This window comes from Empidonax traillii, unplaced genomic scaffold (assembly GCF_003031625.1).
Source record: "Empidonax traillii isolate 1590-97213 ecotype Southwest subspecies unplaced genomic scaffold, ASM303162v1 scaffold244:size1524873, whole genome shotgun sequence".
Lineage (NCBI taxonomy): Eukaryota > Metazoa > Chordata > Aves > Passeriformes > Tyrannidae > Empidonax > Empidonax traillii.
This window is the reverse complement of record NW_020955437.1, coordinates 429,399-451,041: the sequence shown is the minus strand read 5'-3', so window position 1 is coordinate 451,041 and position 21,643 is coordinate 429,399. Positions and strand designations below refer to the sequence as shown.

Below are 21,643 nucleotides of genomic sequence, written 5' to 3'. Positions count from 1 at the left end.
AGGTCACCTGTGCATAACTCAGTTCTTTCACTCCGCAAATACAGTCCAAGGGATGATCTTATTCTCCTGTCTTTGGATTTAGCAGGATTATTCCCTCAGCTTTTCTCCCTGTTACTACTGGGGTCATGGCAGTCTTAACCTCAAGTGGAGTACCAAAGACCTAATGATTGTTATTTTGGGCTTGGTGCCATGCTTGACAGTTGGAGTATTCCTGCCTCCTGTAAAACTGACATCCACCAAAGGCCACAGGAAAACTACCCCCATTGATGGACCCAGCACTGCATCCAAAAAAGCAACGATCCCCTTTGCCCATGTGACAATCATGTCCGTATACCAATGCTGTACTTGGTTACTGTTAGCAATGCCAACCTGTACCTGAGGGATGATGGTCCAAGATGAAGACTGAAAAATCTATCTGGCAAATGGTGACAGTTTCTAGGATAACAGTGCCCAACACATCAGCTAAGGAAAGACATGTCCGTGATTTATCAATACTAGAATTACAGCTGAAAACGAAGATTTGAAACATTAATTATTAACATCGTCCAATAAATAAATCTCTAGGCATTTTTCAGCTCTGCTGTATATAAAAAAAATCCTGAGGATTTTATGCTTCCTAGAATCTACAAAATTTTCTGGTTGTACATCTTATAGTCAGGAGAACTGCCTGACCCTAGGAACTACAATTTAAGTAAGTGATTCTCTGCATCATGCATGTGCTTTTTGCTTGGTTCTTCTTACACTGTGTACCTACCTGATTTTTGTAAGTTGTCTTGTTGGTACTGATTTTTATAAAATATTCATATTATATAATGTGTCAAATATAAAACAGAATAAACTGAGATTCCAAGCTACACACATAACATTATGGAGTCTTGATCCAACTCACAACACCTTTTTAAAAAACAGTGAGAATAAAAGCAAACTCCCAACTTCTCCTCCCCCAAACAAAATCTGGCAAAAACTGCACACACTGTGAAGTTTGTGGTTGCCACTAGGACGCACATGAGTCTTTGGTGAGATCAAGCTGCCAGCTAGCACTAACAAACAGTGCTTGGCCTTTCAGTAACATCAAAAGAGCTCTATTAATATGTGGTATTTCCTCTATAGTAAAATTGCATCCTGCCTTTGCAGAAATTCAGATAAACTTGGTTCTCTCTTTTAACTTACAGTTTTAGCCTGGCAAGAAGAAATGTCTTTAACACTAGGCAATTTAGTGTTGTGTTCAGCTTTAAGTGCTCAGATTAGTGATGGAGCCTGGGCACTTGTCTTCAGTGTCAGAAGTGTGTCTCCCCTGACTGCACTTCAGTCAGTTGAAGCTAATTCCTACTGATTTGGAAATGGTTATCAAGTCCTGTGTGTGCAGCTGAGTCACACAGAAGTGAAGTTATTCATTAAAAACAGCTTTTCGGAGGGAGAGTTGATGTCCAATTTTCATTCTTATACCACAGATAACATACATAATGCTTTTTTTTTTGGGGGGGTATGATTTTGAGTGTGGCAAAGCTGAATATTAATAAATGTTCATAACAGAGCCAAGTATATGGCAGTGTATTTAAAAAATATTACAGACGATATGCTTTTAAAATAAACCATCTGCAGTAAACCAGAGTTCTTTTGATCCTTGCCTGTGAACAACCAAGCACCCATTTGAGACAGGAAACTCTGGGCAACGAAGGAGAGGTGTGAAATGTCTGGGAGTCATTAAGCAGTGTAGCAGAAATGTAGTTACCAGTTGCCAGGAATAGTAAATCCTGTTTGCACAAGGCTTTTTTTTTTTCTTTCCTTGATTCAGATGGGTCTCAAGGATGTCCTACCCTGTGTATCTGTGGTTCCCAGTCCAGCAGCAGCAGGGAAATGGGATCCTCCTAGGGCACCATCTTCGCTCTCCATCTTCATCACCCTCCACTCCTGCCTGTTCTGGTGCCGCCCAGTTGCTGCAGCTCTCAGCACTGTCCAGCATGGGAAGCTTCCCCTGCCCTTCCTTTCTTTTGTCACAAAGGTCCCTAGAAAGCACAACTGAAAGGAATTTCACCGGGGTAGTAACCAGCCTGGAGAAAATGTATCAGGATTTAGAGGTGCCAGTGTGACGCTGCAGCATGTGTCACATGTAATGGCACCAGTAAGGCGACCCAGCCACCTCACCCTCTGCTGCTGCTGCCCCACATGCCCAGATCAGGGGACATCAAGGACATACTGCAGTGGTTGTGTCAGCCTGAAAACAGGCTGGGCACTGCTGGGGCAACGTGAAGTTTCTCACTGACCGGGAGAAATTGGTGGGATGCAAAGCAAGGGGAGAAGCGTTCAAGGCCATAGCTCGGGGGGGGGGTGTGTGTTACTGTAACAATTGTACTGCAGGCTGGCTCTAGTGTATGGGACAGCAAGGGATCCTTCTCCATCTAGGTGCGTTTGGACTTATTTCCGTGTTTTGTGAGGCAGCTCCTTTGGATGTGTTATGTTTGTAATCAGAACAGCAGATGCTCCTTAGAGATTTAAAATGTGGATATAAATACAAAGGTGGGGTTCAATTTCAGGCTGCAGAAGGATGAGTGTTAAAGCTGTGAAACATACTGTATTAACAGAATGTCTTTTACTAGTTTACAGAATGTGAGTCTGAACAAGGAGCAGGATTTGATCACAGGTGCAAGACAAACTTTTAGAAAAAAGTTCACAGGGTGTGAAAGCATTTGCAATGGGTCTTGACATCAAGCAGCATCTCATTCCAATACATGCCTCAAATGAAAGCCTTCTTTCACAACTGTTATAAGCTTAGACTAGTATTTTATCTGGAATCAGGGGATTGTTAAATATATTAAAGACTGTAACCACATATGAAGTGGAGTAACAGTTCCCTTTTCCCTCTTCCAACACTGCTGAATTTAACTAGTGAGTCAGAAATATTCCATATTAAAATTCATTCTGAATCTGTACTTATTTGTATTTCTGACAAAACTCTGCAATTCATTTTGAAAAACAAAATAGGAAAGAAGCTACGTTTGTGGGGTATTGGGGAAAAACATCTGCACAAGCCAGAAAGAAATAAACTGGAATTTCACACAAAATTGAGTCTTAAACAAAGAGATAACAAGGAGGATGGTGAGAATGACTGTTTAGTGCATTCTGTATGATATGCCCGGTGGTGCTATCATGTTAAATATAGGCAGATGGAAAGACAACTTTGATTTTGGACGACCATTCCCAGAACCAAGATAACAGTAAGACACAGCAACACCTAAAAAGACATTTGCTTGATGCAAGTCTTGAAAATTCTAGACTTGGACAAAAGACCTAAGTATGAACAGTCCTACAATACTACTGCCCTTGCCAGGCAACAAGCTTGTGAGACTTTAACTTCAGCTGTTTAAAACCCAGCAGTCTTTTCAGGAATTGCAGAGCACAGCATAATCATAATGGCTCAGCACTGCTGTCAGCAGAATCTGAGACTTGTTAAGTGAGGCCTGAGGAGCTTGTGAGCTCTGCCAGGCTTCTAGAACTACTTCTTGGTTTAGCACAGCAAAATCAGAACAGTCTTCTGTATTTTAACAGCAAGGTATTTAAAAACAAAACTTCAGCATCATCAAGAGTTACATGTCCTTGCACACGACAGGGATTTGGAATTAGACGATCTTCCAACTCAGGCCACTCTGTGACTCTGCGATACGGAAAGACACAGCTACACCTGGCAGAACTAATTCCGCGCTTGACAGCGTTAAGTTCTGCATATATGAACTCATTTACCAGAAGTGCAGTTGGATCTATTAAGTTCATTACTTTTATAGTTTTATTGCTCACATGTCTGAAATTACAAAACAAACTGAAAACCAGGAAATTCCAAGTAAACATGAGAAAACCTTTTTTCCTGTGAGGGTGGTATGGGTTCACAACAGCACCGTATGCTTGGGTATGTATCCACCAACTTCAACCAAGCTGAGATTCTATGAGTCCTTATGTCATGTTCTATTGAACATTTATGGAATAATTTAAAATTAATATTTTAGGTGGCCTTTGCTGTAAGTACTGCCTCAAGGAATACCTGTAAAAAAGCAGTCTTGGAATTCTTATCCTTTTTTGATGTTTTAAAAATGATATATCTCAGCTTTTGGCTGAGGCATACTCTGTCACAGACTTCTGCCTTTTGCAACGTAAACTGTAAACAAAGACACCCAGCAAATCTACACAGTGTGTCTACATCGTATCACCCTCACTAGTCTTCTACATTTAATCATAATTAACAATTGGCTTTGATGGGGCCTGACAACAGATACAGCCGTTGAAATCTGTGCCTCTGTCAAGCTTGTGAGATTTAACTCAGCTTGTGGCTGAATGCACAGGCATGGGAGTGCTTTTTAAAACAAAGCTGTAAGTTCTCTCTTTTGAATTTGAAATACAGTATCTCCCAAGGTATTTTTAAGTGACAAGATGTGGAGAGGAAGTGAATGAAAACCAAATGGACACAAATTCTAAAAACCTTGCCTTATGAACACAGTATATATCTTACCATGCTAAAATTATGTGCCTAAATTTCCACCATCACATAGTAATTCCTTTGTACCCAAAGAAAGCCCTTTAGGGATCAGTTTACAGCCATGGAGGTAAGCTGGCAGTGCTCATTATAAGTTGTTTTGATTTATTTGAAGAAGCACAAGCAAGCAGGTGTGGCAAACTTGGCAAACACTAAGATGATCCCCAGAACCAAATGCTACCGCAAACTGCAGTTACTGCATTGTGGTAGTATGATGGCAACAGTATGTGTTCCTCTGGACTCTACATCAGCAAATCAAACTGTCTAAGAACTGGCTGGTCTGGCCAACTACCCACAAAAAACCTGGTTAATTCTCCTATCAGTGCTACTCTCAATCTGAATACGCTGTGAGCACCTTGTGTAGAGTAAACCATGTGAAAGTGTAAAGGTTATTTAAAACACTGACTTCTCTGTAGTTAGTAGCATTTTGCTTGAAAATGTTTGAAGGAGACTACAATCTTTATAAAAATCAGACAGGTAGTATTTTAACCCATTTCTGGAGTTGAAGGCTGATACACATGCATACGTCATACACAGAATATCCAGTATGTGTTTCTGTAATTCAATCAGGAACAACTTCTTTGTCTGTTCCCATTTGCTTCCATATATTGATAAAATGAAGAAATTCCACAACAGTATTGAGCAAGATTATGGAGAATTGTGAGTTATAAACTATTTAAGGATTCCACAAGTTGCTACAAAAATAATAACATCTAAACAAAATATTCAGATACAATGTAGTATGTTTATTTTTTTAATCCAATTTGTAAAGGTCCCTTTTTAAACAAAACAAGAACAAAAAAATCAACACAATTCGGAGGGCTTATCTCATTTACCATATTCTTCTCCACTCTTCACTTATAACACAAGCAGCAACTTATATTATTAGTGCTCATATAGTGCACTTATATGAACTTTGATTTGTGTATTAAGCATTAAATACAATGTATTTTCCATGAGCATAGCCCAAAGAGTACACAACATTACATTTTCAAAGCATATGTTAAAAAAAAGACAATAAATGTATATCCAAGACAGTCAAACTCAAATATTTTGACTTGGCAAATTCTATAACGAGTAACAGCAATTTTAAACTGTGTACAAAGCAGAACAGTGCCAACATGCCTCCTGTCTCTGTGAGCTATGGTAAAATATCAAGCACACACAAAAGGAGAGAAGCCAAAGAAACCCACCACAGAGCAAACCTGAGGCACACCCAACTGCGACCGAACTTTCCCACTCCGTAATGCAAAGAGTCCAACAACAACAAAAAGCACTTCTATGCTACAGAAAGTGAAACAGTAACTTCTTCCAAATTTGTCTCTGCGTTTCTAAACAACTTGTTCAAAAAATTTAAAGATTAACATCTAATTATACCAAACAAATGTACAAACTATAAAGTCAGAGAAGCTCCAGAAGATTGCCACTTTCAACCTTGCATAGTGAGAGCTGGCATTGATATTGCTACCATAGCTTCAGCAGAAAATATGGAAAAGAAAAATCTTTACCTCTAAGTGATGCACATACGTAACATTTTCTTCACAAAATTCAGTTAAACAGTTTTAATAAAAGGGAAAACAGCTCTAAAAAGGGAAAGATAGTGTTCACAAGCTTAGAAAAAAAATACTAAACCAGAACATTCCATAACAAAAAAAATGAAAACAATAAACGTTCCATCATGACAGCACCTATTATCACTAAATAAGCCCCATACATGCAACAAACTACAACTATTGTATAAGGCCGTCAAATTAAGGGTTTAATTTTCATATAAACAAAGTGTAAAAATAGCAACAAGTTGCGATCTTCAAATTTAATGCTATGTGAGGACTTTGTCTCCCCAGTTTCATTTGGTAGCAATTTCAATATGCATTTGATATAGAGGTCATTCATCTAGGAACCGTGATACAAATACATTGTGCCTAGGACAGTATTGTCATATCTCTGTTCGACCTTGACGGAATTGGAATGCTCAACAACACTACTAAGTTCGGGGATGCTTTCAGCAGTATCCCCAAAACCATGATAGTGTCCATAGTGCAAAGTATCTCCAGGGTCTTCCACCCACGAGGGCCGATTAGAAACACAGCTACTCGGGCTTCCATTCAGATGGAGAGATCCACACATATCAGTGGAATTACTCATGGCCTTTTCCGGTTCCTCGGTGCCGTTACTGGTATGGACTCGGTGCCTACTGGGGGAAGTTATTCCAGGAATTACTCCGTTAGGTGTTAATGCTAAGCACTCCTCACGCCTGGCATCCATCCCACTGAGCTGTTGTGCAGCGGTGAAATCCAAGTGTCCATTGATGGCACATCCATTTGTCAGTGCATTCAATATGGAGCTACTGCTATTCATATCTGCATTAAGAAATACACCTGTCACCAACAATTAAGAATAAATGGAAATACATAAAAATGTCTCCACTGTACTTCACTTATTTAAAAAATGTTTCCATACACAGCTTTGAAAATAAATCTACCCTTCCTTTATAACAACGCAAGCAGTTTAAAGTAACGAGAGCTGACCAGTAAGCTCGTAACATAGATTCTCATGTTGAAAATGCAACTATCTGTCTACATTCGATTTGTAAATATGCCTGTATTATTCTTTGCAAAGACAATGTGAACTCAGATTTTTTTTCATTTAACTGTATGAAATAAGTGCAGCAAATATTCGGGGCAGTGTTTTCAAAGGTGGAATAAAAGGCATTTTTCCATCTTAACTATAAAGCCCTCTTGGGATGAAAGATTAAGTACATACAAGAACTGAGTATCTGTGAGAGAGAGGGTGAAGGGTTGGTTTCTTTCATTTTTCAGCTGTAATTTAACCATGGCTCATTGTGTTGGTTTTTTTTTTTTTTTTCATTTTAGTGGTAACTCTCACAGTACAATATGCACTGAAATAAGTCAAATAAAGAAATGTTATGCTGGGGTGCTAATATAAAATGTTTCCAAGTTCCTTTATTCAGAAAGTACTTCAATTTACCTAGCAGCTTGCCAGATAACATACTGGGCAGGTTTGTATTTAATGATAAGTTTATAATAGCATCTGTACAAACCACATGCAAAATGCCATACAATAGCAAGAGCAGAGTGCACAGAAGACTAAAAAACATTATTAGTAGGAAATAAAATTCTAAAATTGTGCATGCAAAACCCACTGACAACTGTTTTGAAGCAATTTCTCCTTTGAAGTTAGAAATTAGTACAATAGGTTTTGTTTCCATGAAAAGATTTCATTAGTCTGTCTGAAATGCATGTTTTTGCAGTGGTACTCAAAAGTACTAGCACAAAAAAGGTGTGCTATATTCTGCCTTAAAAATAAAATTTATGTCTATATTGGTGAAGATGAGCAAGGCAAGCGTGGAAACTACAGACCTATGTGGTGACATTTACAGATTTTCCATTCTGTGGTTATCCTTGGATACGTGCACATATGTTTATGTCCACAGGAACGCATAAACCCATGTGCAAAGCAGGACTGCATTTACTGCGTGGATCCAAATCAAGCCACAAGTCTGTTGGCAACTTCCCGCTTTTGTGTAACACTGGGCCCCCATTTAAGTGACACATAATGAGTACCACTGTTTGACAAGGAAAAATCTGAAGTTTTGGTTCTCTATTAGTCTTTTGCATGGCTATTACTTGAAATATGCATTACAATACTGATACTCCCCAGATAACAATACATAATGCCAAGAAATGTGTTCAGTTTGTAACTCACTGAATTTACTAGCTGGAGTTTCCTGTTTAATCCCTACAAAAGTTAAAATAACCATATCAGCTGAACTCACTAACCATGAATTCTTATTGAAAGTGGAAAAAAACCCCACAAACTCATCAAGACATCAAAGATCTAATATTTCAGTGATGAAAACGCACAGAAGGAATTTCATATAGTGTTTATTAACTGAAAAGTGCAAAGTTTTAACTGTTTAAAAATCAACGACTATAGGCTGGCTTTGCCAAATCAAATTTAATAAAATTGGCACTTCTGTTGGTTAATACGCAAAAAGTAGGTAATGAATAGTTCTAGTGATAATTATAGAATGTTATTATTTTTTTTAAAATGAGCACCTGTAGTAAGAGTACATTTATGAAAGACAATCATTTTTCCATAAATAAGAACACTTAGTAATTATCACTGGAAAGTATCAGTCTACTTTTAAAGTATTGATTATATATATGTATATACATTTATTCCTAATATATTAAAATATCTATTAATTATCATTCCCTTTGGCGAATCTGATCTGTGGTACAAAGCATAAGCAAATTTATGCCAGAACGAATCAATCAATAAATAAGAAATTAATTTCTGAATGTAACACTGCACTACTGCAGTTAACTCCATGTCTTAACCTAAAAAGAGCAAGGAAAAAGCTGACCCAAGACATTTTTAATCCAACTTTACACATATCCTGGGGTTGCCATAAGCATCTTAATTAAGCAGCCCTTAAAAAACCTAAAGCATTAATATGCACTAATACTAGTAACATTTTGACTGTCTCATGAAGATTGGTACAAAACACAAAAACTGTTTTCAAAGGTGCACTTGTTCCAAATAGTAGTTTAAGACCTGTGATGTCCAGTCTTTTATTAACATAAGAAACCCCATAGTAGAATCCTGCACTTATGCCATTGTGTCTGATCAAATTCTGAAGATATGATGTATGTCTAGATTATTCTTTATAGTATTTGTTGTAATATTTTGAATAGTTTTGTCATAACACGTTATTTTCAAAGCTAGAATATGTTTCCCTATCAAGTCTTGTTATTAGCAATTAAATCTATTTAATCAAAATTAAATGAATAATTTAAATTATTTCTGAATTTTCTTTAACCTGAAAGTATAGCAACAAAAGGCAAGGCACAACGTAATACAAGCCTCAGGTTAAAAAGTGAAACAGCCATTGTGGATTTCTGTTTATCTGAAATGCTAAAATCCAACTAATAAATCTTCTCTTTCACGATTACAATACAATGCGTGAATGACTCATTTTTGATGCCTACTAAACCCCCAACATAATGGGTGTTACAGCAATACAATAGTTTCCAAGACTCTAGACAACAATGTGCAAAAATGAAGGACTAAGTTTTATACTCAAATTAAAAATAAAATGCATATTGATTCTTGCAACGGCAAGGAGTTTGCATTGCAGAAACAGTGTATATTTCAATTTCTTTTGGTCCAACAGAAGTACTCTCCTGTTGTTTGGTGTCTTCAACCATTTGAATGTTGTTGTAGTTAACAGGAAACTGTCCACTCCCACCTGATACAACAGCAAACTCTCTATCAACGTGCATATTGTCAGCATCGTCCTCAGCGCCTCCATTCATCATTGGTATTAAGCCATCAAAGCTGTAAGCTGATAAAAAAGGAGTCATGTTTAGTCACTCGTGCCCACTTGAAAACTCAGTCAACAAACAAAGGAGTACTTCAATTACTAAAGCAAAAACTTTACGAAGAAATGTAAATTTTACACATCTGAGAGCTTGTGATGTTTGAGATTCAAAACGCAGAGTAAGTAATTGTCAAGTACTTGCTCATTCATTTTAATTCCTCAAAATGGAGAACTATCAGGGTACCTGTGAGACTTTGCACCTACACATCAAACTTACTAGTTTGATGAGCTAAACGATTCAACGGAGAGCTATGTAAGTTACTCATGTTTAGGCTTTACAGCTGATGTCCTCAGCAGATAAAAAGTAGTCTCTACCTCACAGTTGTCTACTGTCAGTCTGGACTATTCCCTCTTTCACTCCCAAGGGCCAGGTCCCTGTAATTCACCCATTTGTGTAACAGACTGCTTCATGGATCCCTTCAAGAGCTGAGCACCCAGTTCTGTATTCCGAGACAAGCTGGCAAGTGGTGAGACTGCTGTGGGGAATGCTTTAATGTGTTCACTACTTTCTCTTTGACTTCACTGCTACCTCCTTTATCTACTGCCCAGAGAACTGCTCCAGTTCTATCTCAGCAGGCTCTGCCCTGCTCTCACACTGACATTAACACATTTCTATTTACACTGCACACACTCATGTTACAGAGGGCTGCTTAGGTAGACTGCAAGTCAGCTTTCATTATCTTGGGTATAATTAAAATCTTCATAAACTGCTCAGTTTTAAAGAATCTTAAGCAATAGCTAAAGTGTTCCAGGGCCAAAGAGATTACAGAGGGCTTAAATGATGCCAGGGCCCATGGATCAATGGGCTTCAAACTCCTTTAAACCAGGAAATGAAAAGCTTTTTCTCCTAGTTACCTAGAGGAATGTTTCAGATGCTGTTTCATGCTGGTCAACTCAAGGGTGCACCTGGCAATGTTCTCCATCCCCACCTCACATCAACACCCAAAGCAGCCATGATACTGATACAGTCAGTCCCTGGCTGTGTGCAGCAAGTCAGTATTTTGTGCAGCACACAGTGCAAAGTCAACCCATTAAGGGCTGACCAGAGCGGCCAGGATCAAGACTGCCATGAACAGCTGTGGGACCAGATGGCCTGGTGTGCATCGTCATATCATCATCTCTGACTCTCAGCACCACACTCTGCCGACCTGCCCAGGCAGAAGAGTGAAATTTCTGGAACTGATTTCAGAAAAACAGACATAAAATCCAGCCCATGTTTTTAAGTCAAAATTAAAACTACCCGGTATACATTCTAAAAGTGGCGACCAACTTACTTCAAGTTCAGCTTCAGCCTTCAGAACTCATTTCTGCATTACTTTTGAGAGAGTTATTACTTTGAATCATGGTATAAAGTGTATCAGTGTCACTTAATTTTGAGGCCAAAGGTTCAATACTATGCACCTGATAGCAGATGCATGTGTATGCATATAAACAGAATCACAAGTAATCCCCATCCAAAGCCCAGTTTAGCTATTCCAAAGCAAACTACAGCTTAAGCATTTATCTTCTTCCAACTCTACTGTTTAGAAGTTCTTGTAAGGGACACATATTGTCACAAAAAGCAGTTTTTTCAAAGCAGTGGTTATTGTGAATTGGGGCATTACCATCAACACCAGACTCTTCCCTGCAAATACAGGTTGCTTGCACTCTTTGAACATCTGGGGTCTCCTGTGCAAATAGTCTTTAAAGCACAACAGACCAGTGTGGTTTTAGTAAGGGCAAAATTAACACAAAATTGGACTTGCCTTGTAAAAAGGCCAGCTAAGCACAAAGATGTACTGATGACTCCTCATTACTCAGCTGTGTTGTTTACAAAAATGCCTCGGGAACAGTGACTCATTCTCACTGCAACAGACTTTTTACATTGATACAATAGCTATTACTGATGCTGATGTCTTTGAGGGCAGACACGTCAGACTAAAAACTGCAGCTTTCATAGCTGAGATACATCTCTTAGTTACTCCAAAAACCTTCAAGCAAATGCAGTAAGGCCTTTGCATTTGTCTGTAAAGGTCTTAAAAAACTGTACTGGTAATGATTTAAAAAATTATCTGCTCAATTGCTTTTCCAACATCTTTGTAATTACTTGGGAGGTCCTGTTCACTGCATTGTCTTTTTTTTTTTGCTTGCTCTAACTTATGCACTGAACCAACTGTTTAGAGTGAAAGCTGATGCAGATAGTGCCATTTCATAGAAACACAGAGAATACACACAGCTAGCCCAGTGCCATCCCCACAGACTTTGGGGAAATGCTATCTACGGCCTAGCTTGGAGACACGTCCTGAAGGTGAAAGGGATGGTTGGTTTGGAACACTGAGGAGTGGTTATTCAAAATGAAAGATAAATTTTACTTCAAGCAGTGCCTCCCTGTAGCAGAACATCAAAGCAGTGAACACATCTTTCTGTAACTGTTAGGGGCACCTGAATACTGGGCAAGTTTTCTTACTCCATACAATTACTTAGGGACATTATTCCCAAAGTCTTGCATTTTATTGCACAGGGACTCATCTCCAGCATGGAATCTATCATTTAAACCAGCTACATGAAGCAACGTATCCTGTTCATGACTGGCTATGGAGTACCCAGTTAAGGCCTCTGATCCTGCTATAGTTGGAAGTCATGGCCAGAGAGCAAGTACTAAACAAATACTTCAATTTCAATATTGATGTAATTTATGTTGCCCGTGTCATATTTAGAAACATGGTTTAGGTCTAAATTTCCCTCTTATTACCTGGAATTAAGCCCTATTTAAATCCATTCTATTTGGCTCAAGTCACATGTTAGAGCAACACCAATTTTAACTGAAGAAAGAGTCTTCAACAAAAACCTATAAAGTCCCTTTCTTGATGCTAACCACAGGAAAAAAGAGGTTGGAGTGCAGAAGTGCTTTGTTTTTAGTAAGAATTTAATGGGATAGGCAAAAGAAAGATATTCTCTATCATGTTACTCAAGGTGTCTGTAAGATGTAAAAAACTTCTTCACAGAGCTACCAAAAAATATCTTTGGGTTGTACTATTGTGTCATTGCTGGCAGAGAAAGCGGCAGTATCCTCAATGCACAAGGCTGACCAGGAGTCCTTAAGATTTATTCTAATCTTACACCCTCCACTAAGACAGCAGTTCTCCTTGGAGCACAGTCCTGGAATCTTCAGGTATGTTAGCTTAGAGACATAATCCCTCGATTTGAGAAACCTTTTTGCATTAAATTTCTTTAATTTCTTTCTTTTCATTTCTTTTATTCATCTTACCTAGCACAGAGTTTCTGAATTGTGAATTAATCCCCAAGTGGAAAATTACCATCAGGACATCCTGACATCTATGTGAATCAACGCAATGTTATTTGGCTCTCCTGAAGGTGAAGAAACTGAGGAAGGAGTAGAAACTAATTTTAGCTCCTACTCCTCTGCATAATTATTCTTGGCATCGTGCAGCTATAGCACTCTCTGGAAATAGAAATTTCTGAACACGCCAAGATGATGACAGGGAGAACCGGGATCTTGCAGCACGGAATCATATTCATCTGCTTCTTATATTAATAGGTAATTTAGATATGTGAGTGAGTTTGCCAATAATACTCAACATCCACTCCAAAAGGCTTTAAAATGTTTATTTTCCTTTCTCAGCAACAGTATCAACCCATCCCTTTTACCTCTGGGGTCTCACCTTCTGTTCTAGCCTTCTTTGCTCCAGCAGACTCCGGATCTTCAAAGGATCTCTTTCGACCTGTCCCACCACTGAACGGATTGGGACCAGCATTCTGATGAACCCCATTTAAGGTGCCATTGCTATAGAAACGATTCAGGTGACTGTTCTGGAGGTTCAAGAGAAACTGGGCACATTCTTGGAAGCCCTGGGTATGTGCAAGGTCTGCTGCTGTCAGGCCACTGGCATTTCTCAAGCTGCACAATACAAAGACACTGAATTACACTCATTCATCACGCTAGCTTGCTGCTGCTGCTGCCCTTACTATCTATCTGCAGGTGATGAGAGAAAACATACACTTAGCAAATTTCCATTAAGAAATTAGTTATTAATCTTAGTTTTATAACTAACTTTTTGCACATATATCTGGCTTCTAAGCAAAATTTGGAAGACAATACACTGTTAAATAAAATCAACAGACTATGTGCCTTAAACCATCTTCCTATTTAAACATCTCAAAATGCTTTATTCTAAAATAGTCTGAAGTATCTGATCTTTACATAAACTTCAGACTAATAAAGTGTTGAATTTTACCATCTTCTGCATTTTATTCAGCAATCTATTGCTTTAACTTGAGCAAAAGATCAAATACTCAAACAAACTTAACATGACTTGGCAATTGTCCATGGCATTCTGGTTTCTAAGGTAACAATATCATCACTATTCTTCCTAACAACAAAATATATACATATATAGAAAGAGATAGATAAAGATGCTATACTTAGTTATGCTTTGCTTATACTTTTGTTTCTGGTTTGTTTCTCATTTCAAAGTGTGTGACATCATAAGTACGGGGACTTGCTTTGTTAATTTGAATCAAGACTTTTCTGTGCATGAGAGAATGGCATTAATTTTGAATATTCTAATGCATTGAAAAAGGAGGTTATAAATGAAATCATGGAGGACATGTAGAGAGGTAGAGGTTTATTTTGAAGAAGTGTTGTATATCACATGCATTTACACAAACATAGAGTAATCTTGTGCTTGCAAACTTGGGCTAACTTGATAAGGAGGAACATAAAAGTGGAGACAAGAAGGACAGAAGTGACAAAACTAGAGGCAAAGCTGAAGATGCCAATTAATCTTTCCTAATATTTTTATGCCTTTCCAGACATATGTAACTAGTCAGAAAAACTGATTTTTTGTTTCTTGGCTTTAATAGTTCAGACAAATCCATTCCTTAAAAATCCAGAAACAGACCAGCCGACAGAATAAGATCTGAGGAGATTAACAGAATCATTCTGTTGAAACTCATATGAAATAGAACTCAATCCAGTTCATATGAAGACATCAAAGAACAGAACTCATATCTGCTTCCTAGATCACTGTAACTTATTTACTATAAAAATGAGACTTTAGAAGCTGCCTACTACAGCAAGACTATATCCATAAATGGATAAATCAAAATACTACAAAATCCCCAAACCTATTAGGTTAGACCAGGGTAATTTCATTCTATTCTACACTATTATAAGTCACCACTAACTTGGACTACTAATGAGAATTCAGAGAACAGCAGTCAAGAGTGATCTAGAAAGTAAGACTTTGAAAGACTAAAAAATCTAGTTATGCAAAAGAAATGAAACTTCAAGGTGGAGTTTTTACTTTTGAATACCCAGAAGATAGCTGCAAAAGAGAATATTCTGTCCATCCAGTGCAGGTAGCTTAAGAATGAGAGTAACATAAACAAAGGATAACTAAAGACAGGCATCAGGAGAAAGTTTCAGAGTATAAATGTTGCTGAATCTTCAGAAGGGTCTCTTCCCCTCCTCATTTTAAGAGTAGCCTATGATTTCAGAAATTCTGCAAAATACAGTCAATCATTTCCCATGCTGAACCAGGTGGCTTGCTGCGGTCCCAGCTAACATTTAAAGCTTTTAGTAGTTCTGACTTACTTGTGCAGCATACAGATGAATACAATGAAACTACAGCTTCAGAAACAGAAATTTCAACAGATCTGTTCTGGTCAAAAAGAATAGCTCAGTTCTCTGAAATCTCTTTTAAGTTTGCAAGTCCCCAAAGAACAGTAAAGGACATCTCAGCAAGAGCAAATTAAAGTTACACAAAGATAAAAATGACAAAAAACAATATGGTATTGAATGACCACCTAATTTCATAAAACTTCAAGGAGTCAATAATTCTATTACTTACCAAATGTTATTGAAAAATAACTCTGCTTTGAAAAGCTGACTGTAAGACAGACCACAATTCTGTCACCATTCCTCAAAGGAATGTCAATATGATGCCAGAGGCATCTGGAGATGTACAAAGATCTAAGTGTGTAAGGCTACGTGACCAAACTCCAGGAAAGAATAATTAGGTTTCCCAGACACAAAATAAGTGAACTTAAAAGATGCTGTCATATTTTAAAATGTAATGACCTTTGATATTTTAAGATCTGTCCCATCTTAAAGAGATGACTTAACAGGTAGGCAAAGATTTTGTTCTACAAAATTATCTTGAAATCACTGCATAGGTTTTTAGGGGATTCAAGCCCACTGAATATAACATTCTTGCTTCTAAGAGTTTAGAAACCTTTCTTTAAAGTGCCAGCCTGAATTTAGCCTATCAATTTCAAGAGAAAATCCTGTGTTCAGAAGCTAGTAGTGGAAAAAAAAAGAAAGAAGTTCAATCAAATAAAAGGAGATAACACAGTCTAGATGACTTTAGAACCCTTTAGGTCAAATGCTAAGAAAGAGAACACAATTGTCAAATACCCTTTGCTCCCTCACAGTGGGAACACTAACTTGAGTATCTTCTCTATATATCCACTTGTCAATGTTTATTATTTTAATCAAAGCTTGATTATTCTGGGACTTACTTTCAAATTTTAGCTAAACTGGCTTGCATTCCAATAATAATGGGAAGGAGAAGATGAAAAGTTGACAAATTCTGAAGAAACTTTCTGTCACTTTCTCAAAACCAGGCTAGAAAGATAAAAAACCCCCTGTTTCCTTAGCTGACTTCTCTAGGAGGAAAAAATCTGTCAGTGGGAACACAAAAGGCAGCAAGGGTTAGCCATACTACATTATACATGTTATATATATCATAACAAAATGCAAGTAATCCAAGGAAAAAACCTACTCAACTAGGAACAAAGTAGGAAAGAAAACACTCCTAGGAGATATCACAGAATTTTACTAGATGGGAATAGATTTATGTATTTCTAAAATAATTTAGAAATACTGCCATCACTGTAAGGATTCTGAGTGCAATACAGAAAAATAGAATGTAATACAATCCTCCCAGAAACCCTGGGGTACTTGAATGAACTAAAAAGTTAGGACATCTATTAGACCATTCTTTAAAAGTGTCAACCTGGACTTGGAGCAGAATCACCAAGTTCCAGCAGGAGTTACAAGGAAGCGAGAACACATCTGTTACTAAATGTGCAGTGCATGGTCTGTCTCAAATGTTGCCAGTGGCTGAAAACGAAGTGGCTACCTGAACTTAGCCCAAGAGCTAAGAACGTAAATGTCATTACTGTACACAGACTAGATTATAGGGATGAAAATAGAAACGGCTAAGAGGAGTTCAAACTCTTATGTGCAATTCCTATGTCAGCCCCTGGTTATGAACTGCAATTATATGTAAAGTGACAAGGAGGAATAATAACTGAAGATTTATTTGGCTACTAAAGGAGACAGTATGTGACACGGTCTGTGTGGTTAAAAAATAAATAAATTAAAAAAAACAACAAGCAGAAAACTCAAAGAGATAATCACTATATTTAAGTAAATTTTCAACTACTTCAGTTATTAGATGTCCCTTGCTTGAAAGGTACTTCATTTCTCAGAGATGTTGACATAAAGAAAAATAGCTAAAAGATATCATAACTGAAAGCAACTTCAAGAACTGGGCTGTGAAAGGAAAACAGCAGGAAAAAAAAATTTAAACCACTGGACAGCATGGACAGAACTACCGCAAATGTCATGTCTCTTGAAAAAAAAAAAATTCTTTTCCATCCACCCATCCTCCATTTTTGTGTAAGTTAAGAATGCCTTCAGTACTAGCTTTCATCCTTTACCCTAAACACCTCGAAATAACGGAAACTCCAGAGAAGCTTGGAACACGTTGGTAAGCTGTCCTTTTGTTACTGCTAATCATACAGCAAATACAACAGCTCTATTTCTGTAACCGTGTTATTCAGAATTAAAAAACAAGTGCAGAAATTTCTTGGTTTGTTTTTTTGTTTTGTGTTTTTTTTTAGTTTGTTGTTGACTTTTTAAAAAATTTTTCCCCTGACAAATATGCCAAACTTGAAGACAAACTTCTATTGCTTTTGGAGGTTTTTCTCTAAGCTAGGCTATCTAGCTGAAACAAGACAAATAGCAACCTACACACACTGCATTTTTCAAAGATCATCTTATGAAGGAAGAAGCTACCAACAAGGAAGGTACAGAAGGATGGAACAAAGTCATAAATAATAAAATCAGAATAAGCCTTGTAATGTTACATGTGTTTTGTGACTAGACAACCTTTATTAAACAGTATTCATTGACTTAGCACAGTATATTCATTGACTAGGTTGGCCTAATTACTGTCAAATCAGACAGCTGTGCTCCAAAAACTTAATTCCCTTTCTCTTCAGTAAAAAAGAAAAAGGTCAAAGACTGAAGACAACTCTGAAGGTAAGTCCAGTTCCAGAAAGAGGTGGAAAAACTAAAGAAAGAAGACTAAAGCTCTGAAAATATCATTTCCTTTTTGGAACCTACACCAGACAGGAACACACATGAAGGCTTGAACTGACAAACAGGAGAAAAATTCCTTATTTAACGTTGCCCAGGGCTAAATGTAGTTTTGGTAAGTTGTCAGAAAGCCAATTCACTCCATGTTTAGAAAACACATACCTTGCATCCTTTCTCAGGCAATTCAAGCATTTGAAAAATGACTGAGTCCTGTTAAGGTTATTTCACATGGCAGCACTTTTTTGCTTTACAGTTTATTCACTGTTTCCAAGTAATTCTTATTAATAGAAACAAATTAGAATCATGAGGTGTGATATTATTTACCCTCAGCCTTCTTGTAGGCTAAAATCCAGGAGCTGGAAATAAAGACATCTTGTTTTCTTCAGAGTACAGAAGTATAAGATGCTAACTCCAAAGCAAAAGAAGAAAGACAAATGTAACTGGAAGGATATATTTTCATATTATAAAGTTATTCTAAATAGAAAAAAATCCACGAGAAAAGTTGACAGAAGCCTGAATATGGATGAGTAGGTGATCTTGAAGTTCCTTGACAGATGACACTTAAATAGTTGTGTAGTGACAGGTATTTTATAAACAAATTCCACACGTGCACTGATACACTAAATTAAAGCTCTGACTTTTGCATTTACATTTATTCGCACACCTAACAGTGCTTAAAACAACACTCTTATAACAAGTTTTTCTTCTTCCATCAAGTGATGTCCACAGGCAGTCTTCAAAACTGACTAATCTTGTTATGAAGAAGATTTTTTTTTTTAATACCCAATTTTCTTCCTTAGGTTGACATCATCTGAACTCCCATTCTAAAGGCTGAGTTCATCTGAGAGTCCTGGTAATCAAATTAAAGTAGCTTTAAAGGGGACACTGATGAAGCATATGTTTAGGTATTTCCTTCTTCTGAAATGCTTTTTCAAAAATGTTGGTGGGAGTGCAATTCAATTGTTGTCCAAAACCAAAAGAGACGAATACATTAGCTGACCAAACAGGACTGGTGCACAGAAACATGAAGTTAACTTTCAGTTTAGATTTATTCAGGAGGATGTTTCTATTATTTCAATCTAACCACAATTTGTAGTTTTCAGAAGTTCACTAAAGGAAGGAAAGAAATCTGATGCAAGCTCTCAAAACATAATCAAGACACTTCCACTATGGTTAAGTCAGGAAAAGTTAAAAAAAAAAAACAAAACAAAAAAAACCCAAAAACCACCAGCAACAAAAAACTTAGATTTATTTAAATCTCTATATGCAAGAAAGATTTACTTCAGGATAACTTACAAATTTACTCTTCAAAAGATCTATACAAAGAAAACAAAGACTTGTGCTTCTTGCATTGGATTCTAAATTACACTGAATTTACTTTTAAAAAAATTGCTTTTAAGTTGCTTCATTTGTTCCTTTTTCATACTCATTGGTGGAAAAAAAGCTGTGTTTTTAACATAGAAATACATTTGAAACACATTATCTTCCACTTATAATGTCACATACCTTGAAAAACAAAACAAACATTTGATGCAAAAAGTCAACAATAAATCTTTTTGAAAAAACATTCATATATGTAAAAAAAAAATCTCCTAAATGTTTCATTTGAAACAGTGATTACAGTGCCTACAGCTTACTGTGTTTTTGTTAATGCCATGCGACAATCTAAGAAAATAAACCACAGTTTTCGTATATCAATGTAATATCTGTTAAAAATTACTGATCTCAACTTATCTATTGTTAGTTTACAAATAAAAATGTAGATAATTGTAAATTAGGGTAAGCAAAGCATGCAAATCTATAGATTCTATATCTGAATTCCTAGATTAGCATTAAAACCAATCACCGCAACAAATACCTCAACAGTATGCCTTGTGTGCAGAAAGGAAGCGATACTGAACATTCAATGCCACAACTGTAAGGTTTTCGGAGAAGCACCTGTGGCAGTTTCAGCAGTTTCTATATGGAATGCTCCCCCTTTCTAGGATTACTTGAAAAAATCAAGTCAATTCGAATTACGTAGCTGTAAAACATTGACATGTGTAGTTTTTACAGTTTCAGAATCTTCTGTTTGATTTAAACGGGCAATGGTGCATAAACAGGAAACTTATATCATAAGGGATCACATATTTGCAGGCAACATTAAGATTAAAAGTACATTAACATACATAAAGTGCTGTAGCACATTATTCAATATGTAAGCCATTATCATGTGACCACCTTAACAACAAGATACTAAGCCTTTTATGCCTTTTAAAGCATTATTACTTTCATCCTGAAACCAATTTGTCAGTTCTTCATTGAAATTTATATAGAATGGATTAAAATTACCGGTCAACTCATGGCTTCAATTACTTTAAATTTAGTAGGCTGTATCTCAAAAGAATTAGTAGCTATTCCTATACAAAAATTAGCAGATACAAGGATTAAAACAAAACAAAAGAAGAAAGAGAAAAAAAAAAAAAAGATCAGAACACTAAAACGCCCACAATGAGAAAAAAACCGTTTCCTATATAAACAGTAGTATACTAGTCTAAAATTTCTAAAGCAAAATGATTTTAAAATACTAAACTTTCAGTGTTTTAACCCTTTGGTGTCCAAATACATAAGTTATTAAATAGTTTCAAACTTTTTTTTTTTCTTCCCAGATACCAAGAGAATAATACTCTGAACTAAACAGACCTGTGTCACTGCTGGGGACAGCTACAGAACTTCATGCTAGAATTACACACTGGGCATCTACGAAAGCACAAGTTGGTGCCAAGTTTTTATTTCACAACAAAGCATTTGGCAGCTGAAATTGTTTTAAGACTTTTAAAAACAGTGGTGGAGTTTCTATGAACATTCTTCAAAATTTAACAATGTGAATATACTGGACAGAAGCACTCTTCTCTGTGAAGCCACTTTTTCCACATAAAAATCAAGGTAAACTAGGAATTCTGCAGCCATAATTAGCTCCTAGATACTTTAACTCATGACTGAACAAATGTTGGCAGAACAAAAATTTCATTAACCATGGTAAGCAACGTTAGAATTACTATAAGCATCACCATCAGGTGGTGATTTATGCTGTATCTGTATTCCCGTTTGTATGCTTTAATAAAGACTTCGATCTACAGTGATTTTTATAAAAAATATTCACATTTCCAAGTAGACTTCTGCCTGAATGATGTAGGCCTATCTGAGTTGGTCTGGTACCACCAAGCAAAAATATTTTTAAATTCATGTTTATACTTAAATCCATATGTAGTTATGTACGAAGTGATTCCTAAATACAACTGACAGAGAAAGTATGAAAGAGTATGGTAGTTCTTAAAACAACAAT

At 36.8% G+C, this 21,643-nt stretch overlaps 1 protein-coding gene across 2 annotated transcripts in view; it reads right to left on the bottom strand.

Annotated features, from left to right (window-relative positions):
* Positions 1 to 5,247: 5,247 nt before the first annotated feature.
* The window catches only part of ANKRD10 (ankyrin repeat domain 10), a 37,657-nt gene continuing 21,261 nt past the window's right edge, over positions 5,248 to 21,643 (bottom strand). The window contains exons 4-6 of one of the 2 annotated variants that reach the window (XM_027888691.1): positions 13,592 to 13,827; positions 9,798 to 9,893; positions 5,248 to 6,882 (exon numbers count right to left, since the gene is read on the bottom strand). In XM_027888691.1, the coding sequence (XP_027744492.1) occupies positions 6,416 to 6,882; positions 9,798 to 9,893; positions 13,592 to 13,827 (799 nt within the window). In that variant the 3' untranslated portion in view covers positions 5,248 to 6,415. Of the gene's footprint in view, positions 6,901 to 9,797; positions 9,894 to 13,591; positions 13,828 to 21,643 lie in introns of both variants that reach the window. The other variant, XM_027888690.1, reaches the window with a different exon arrangement.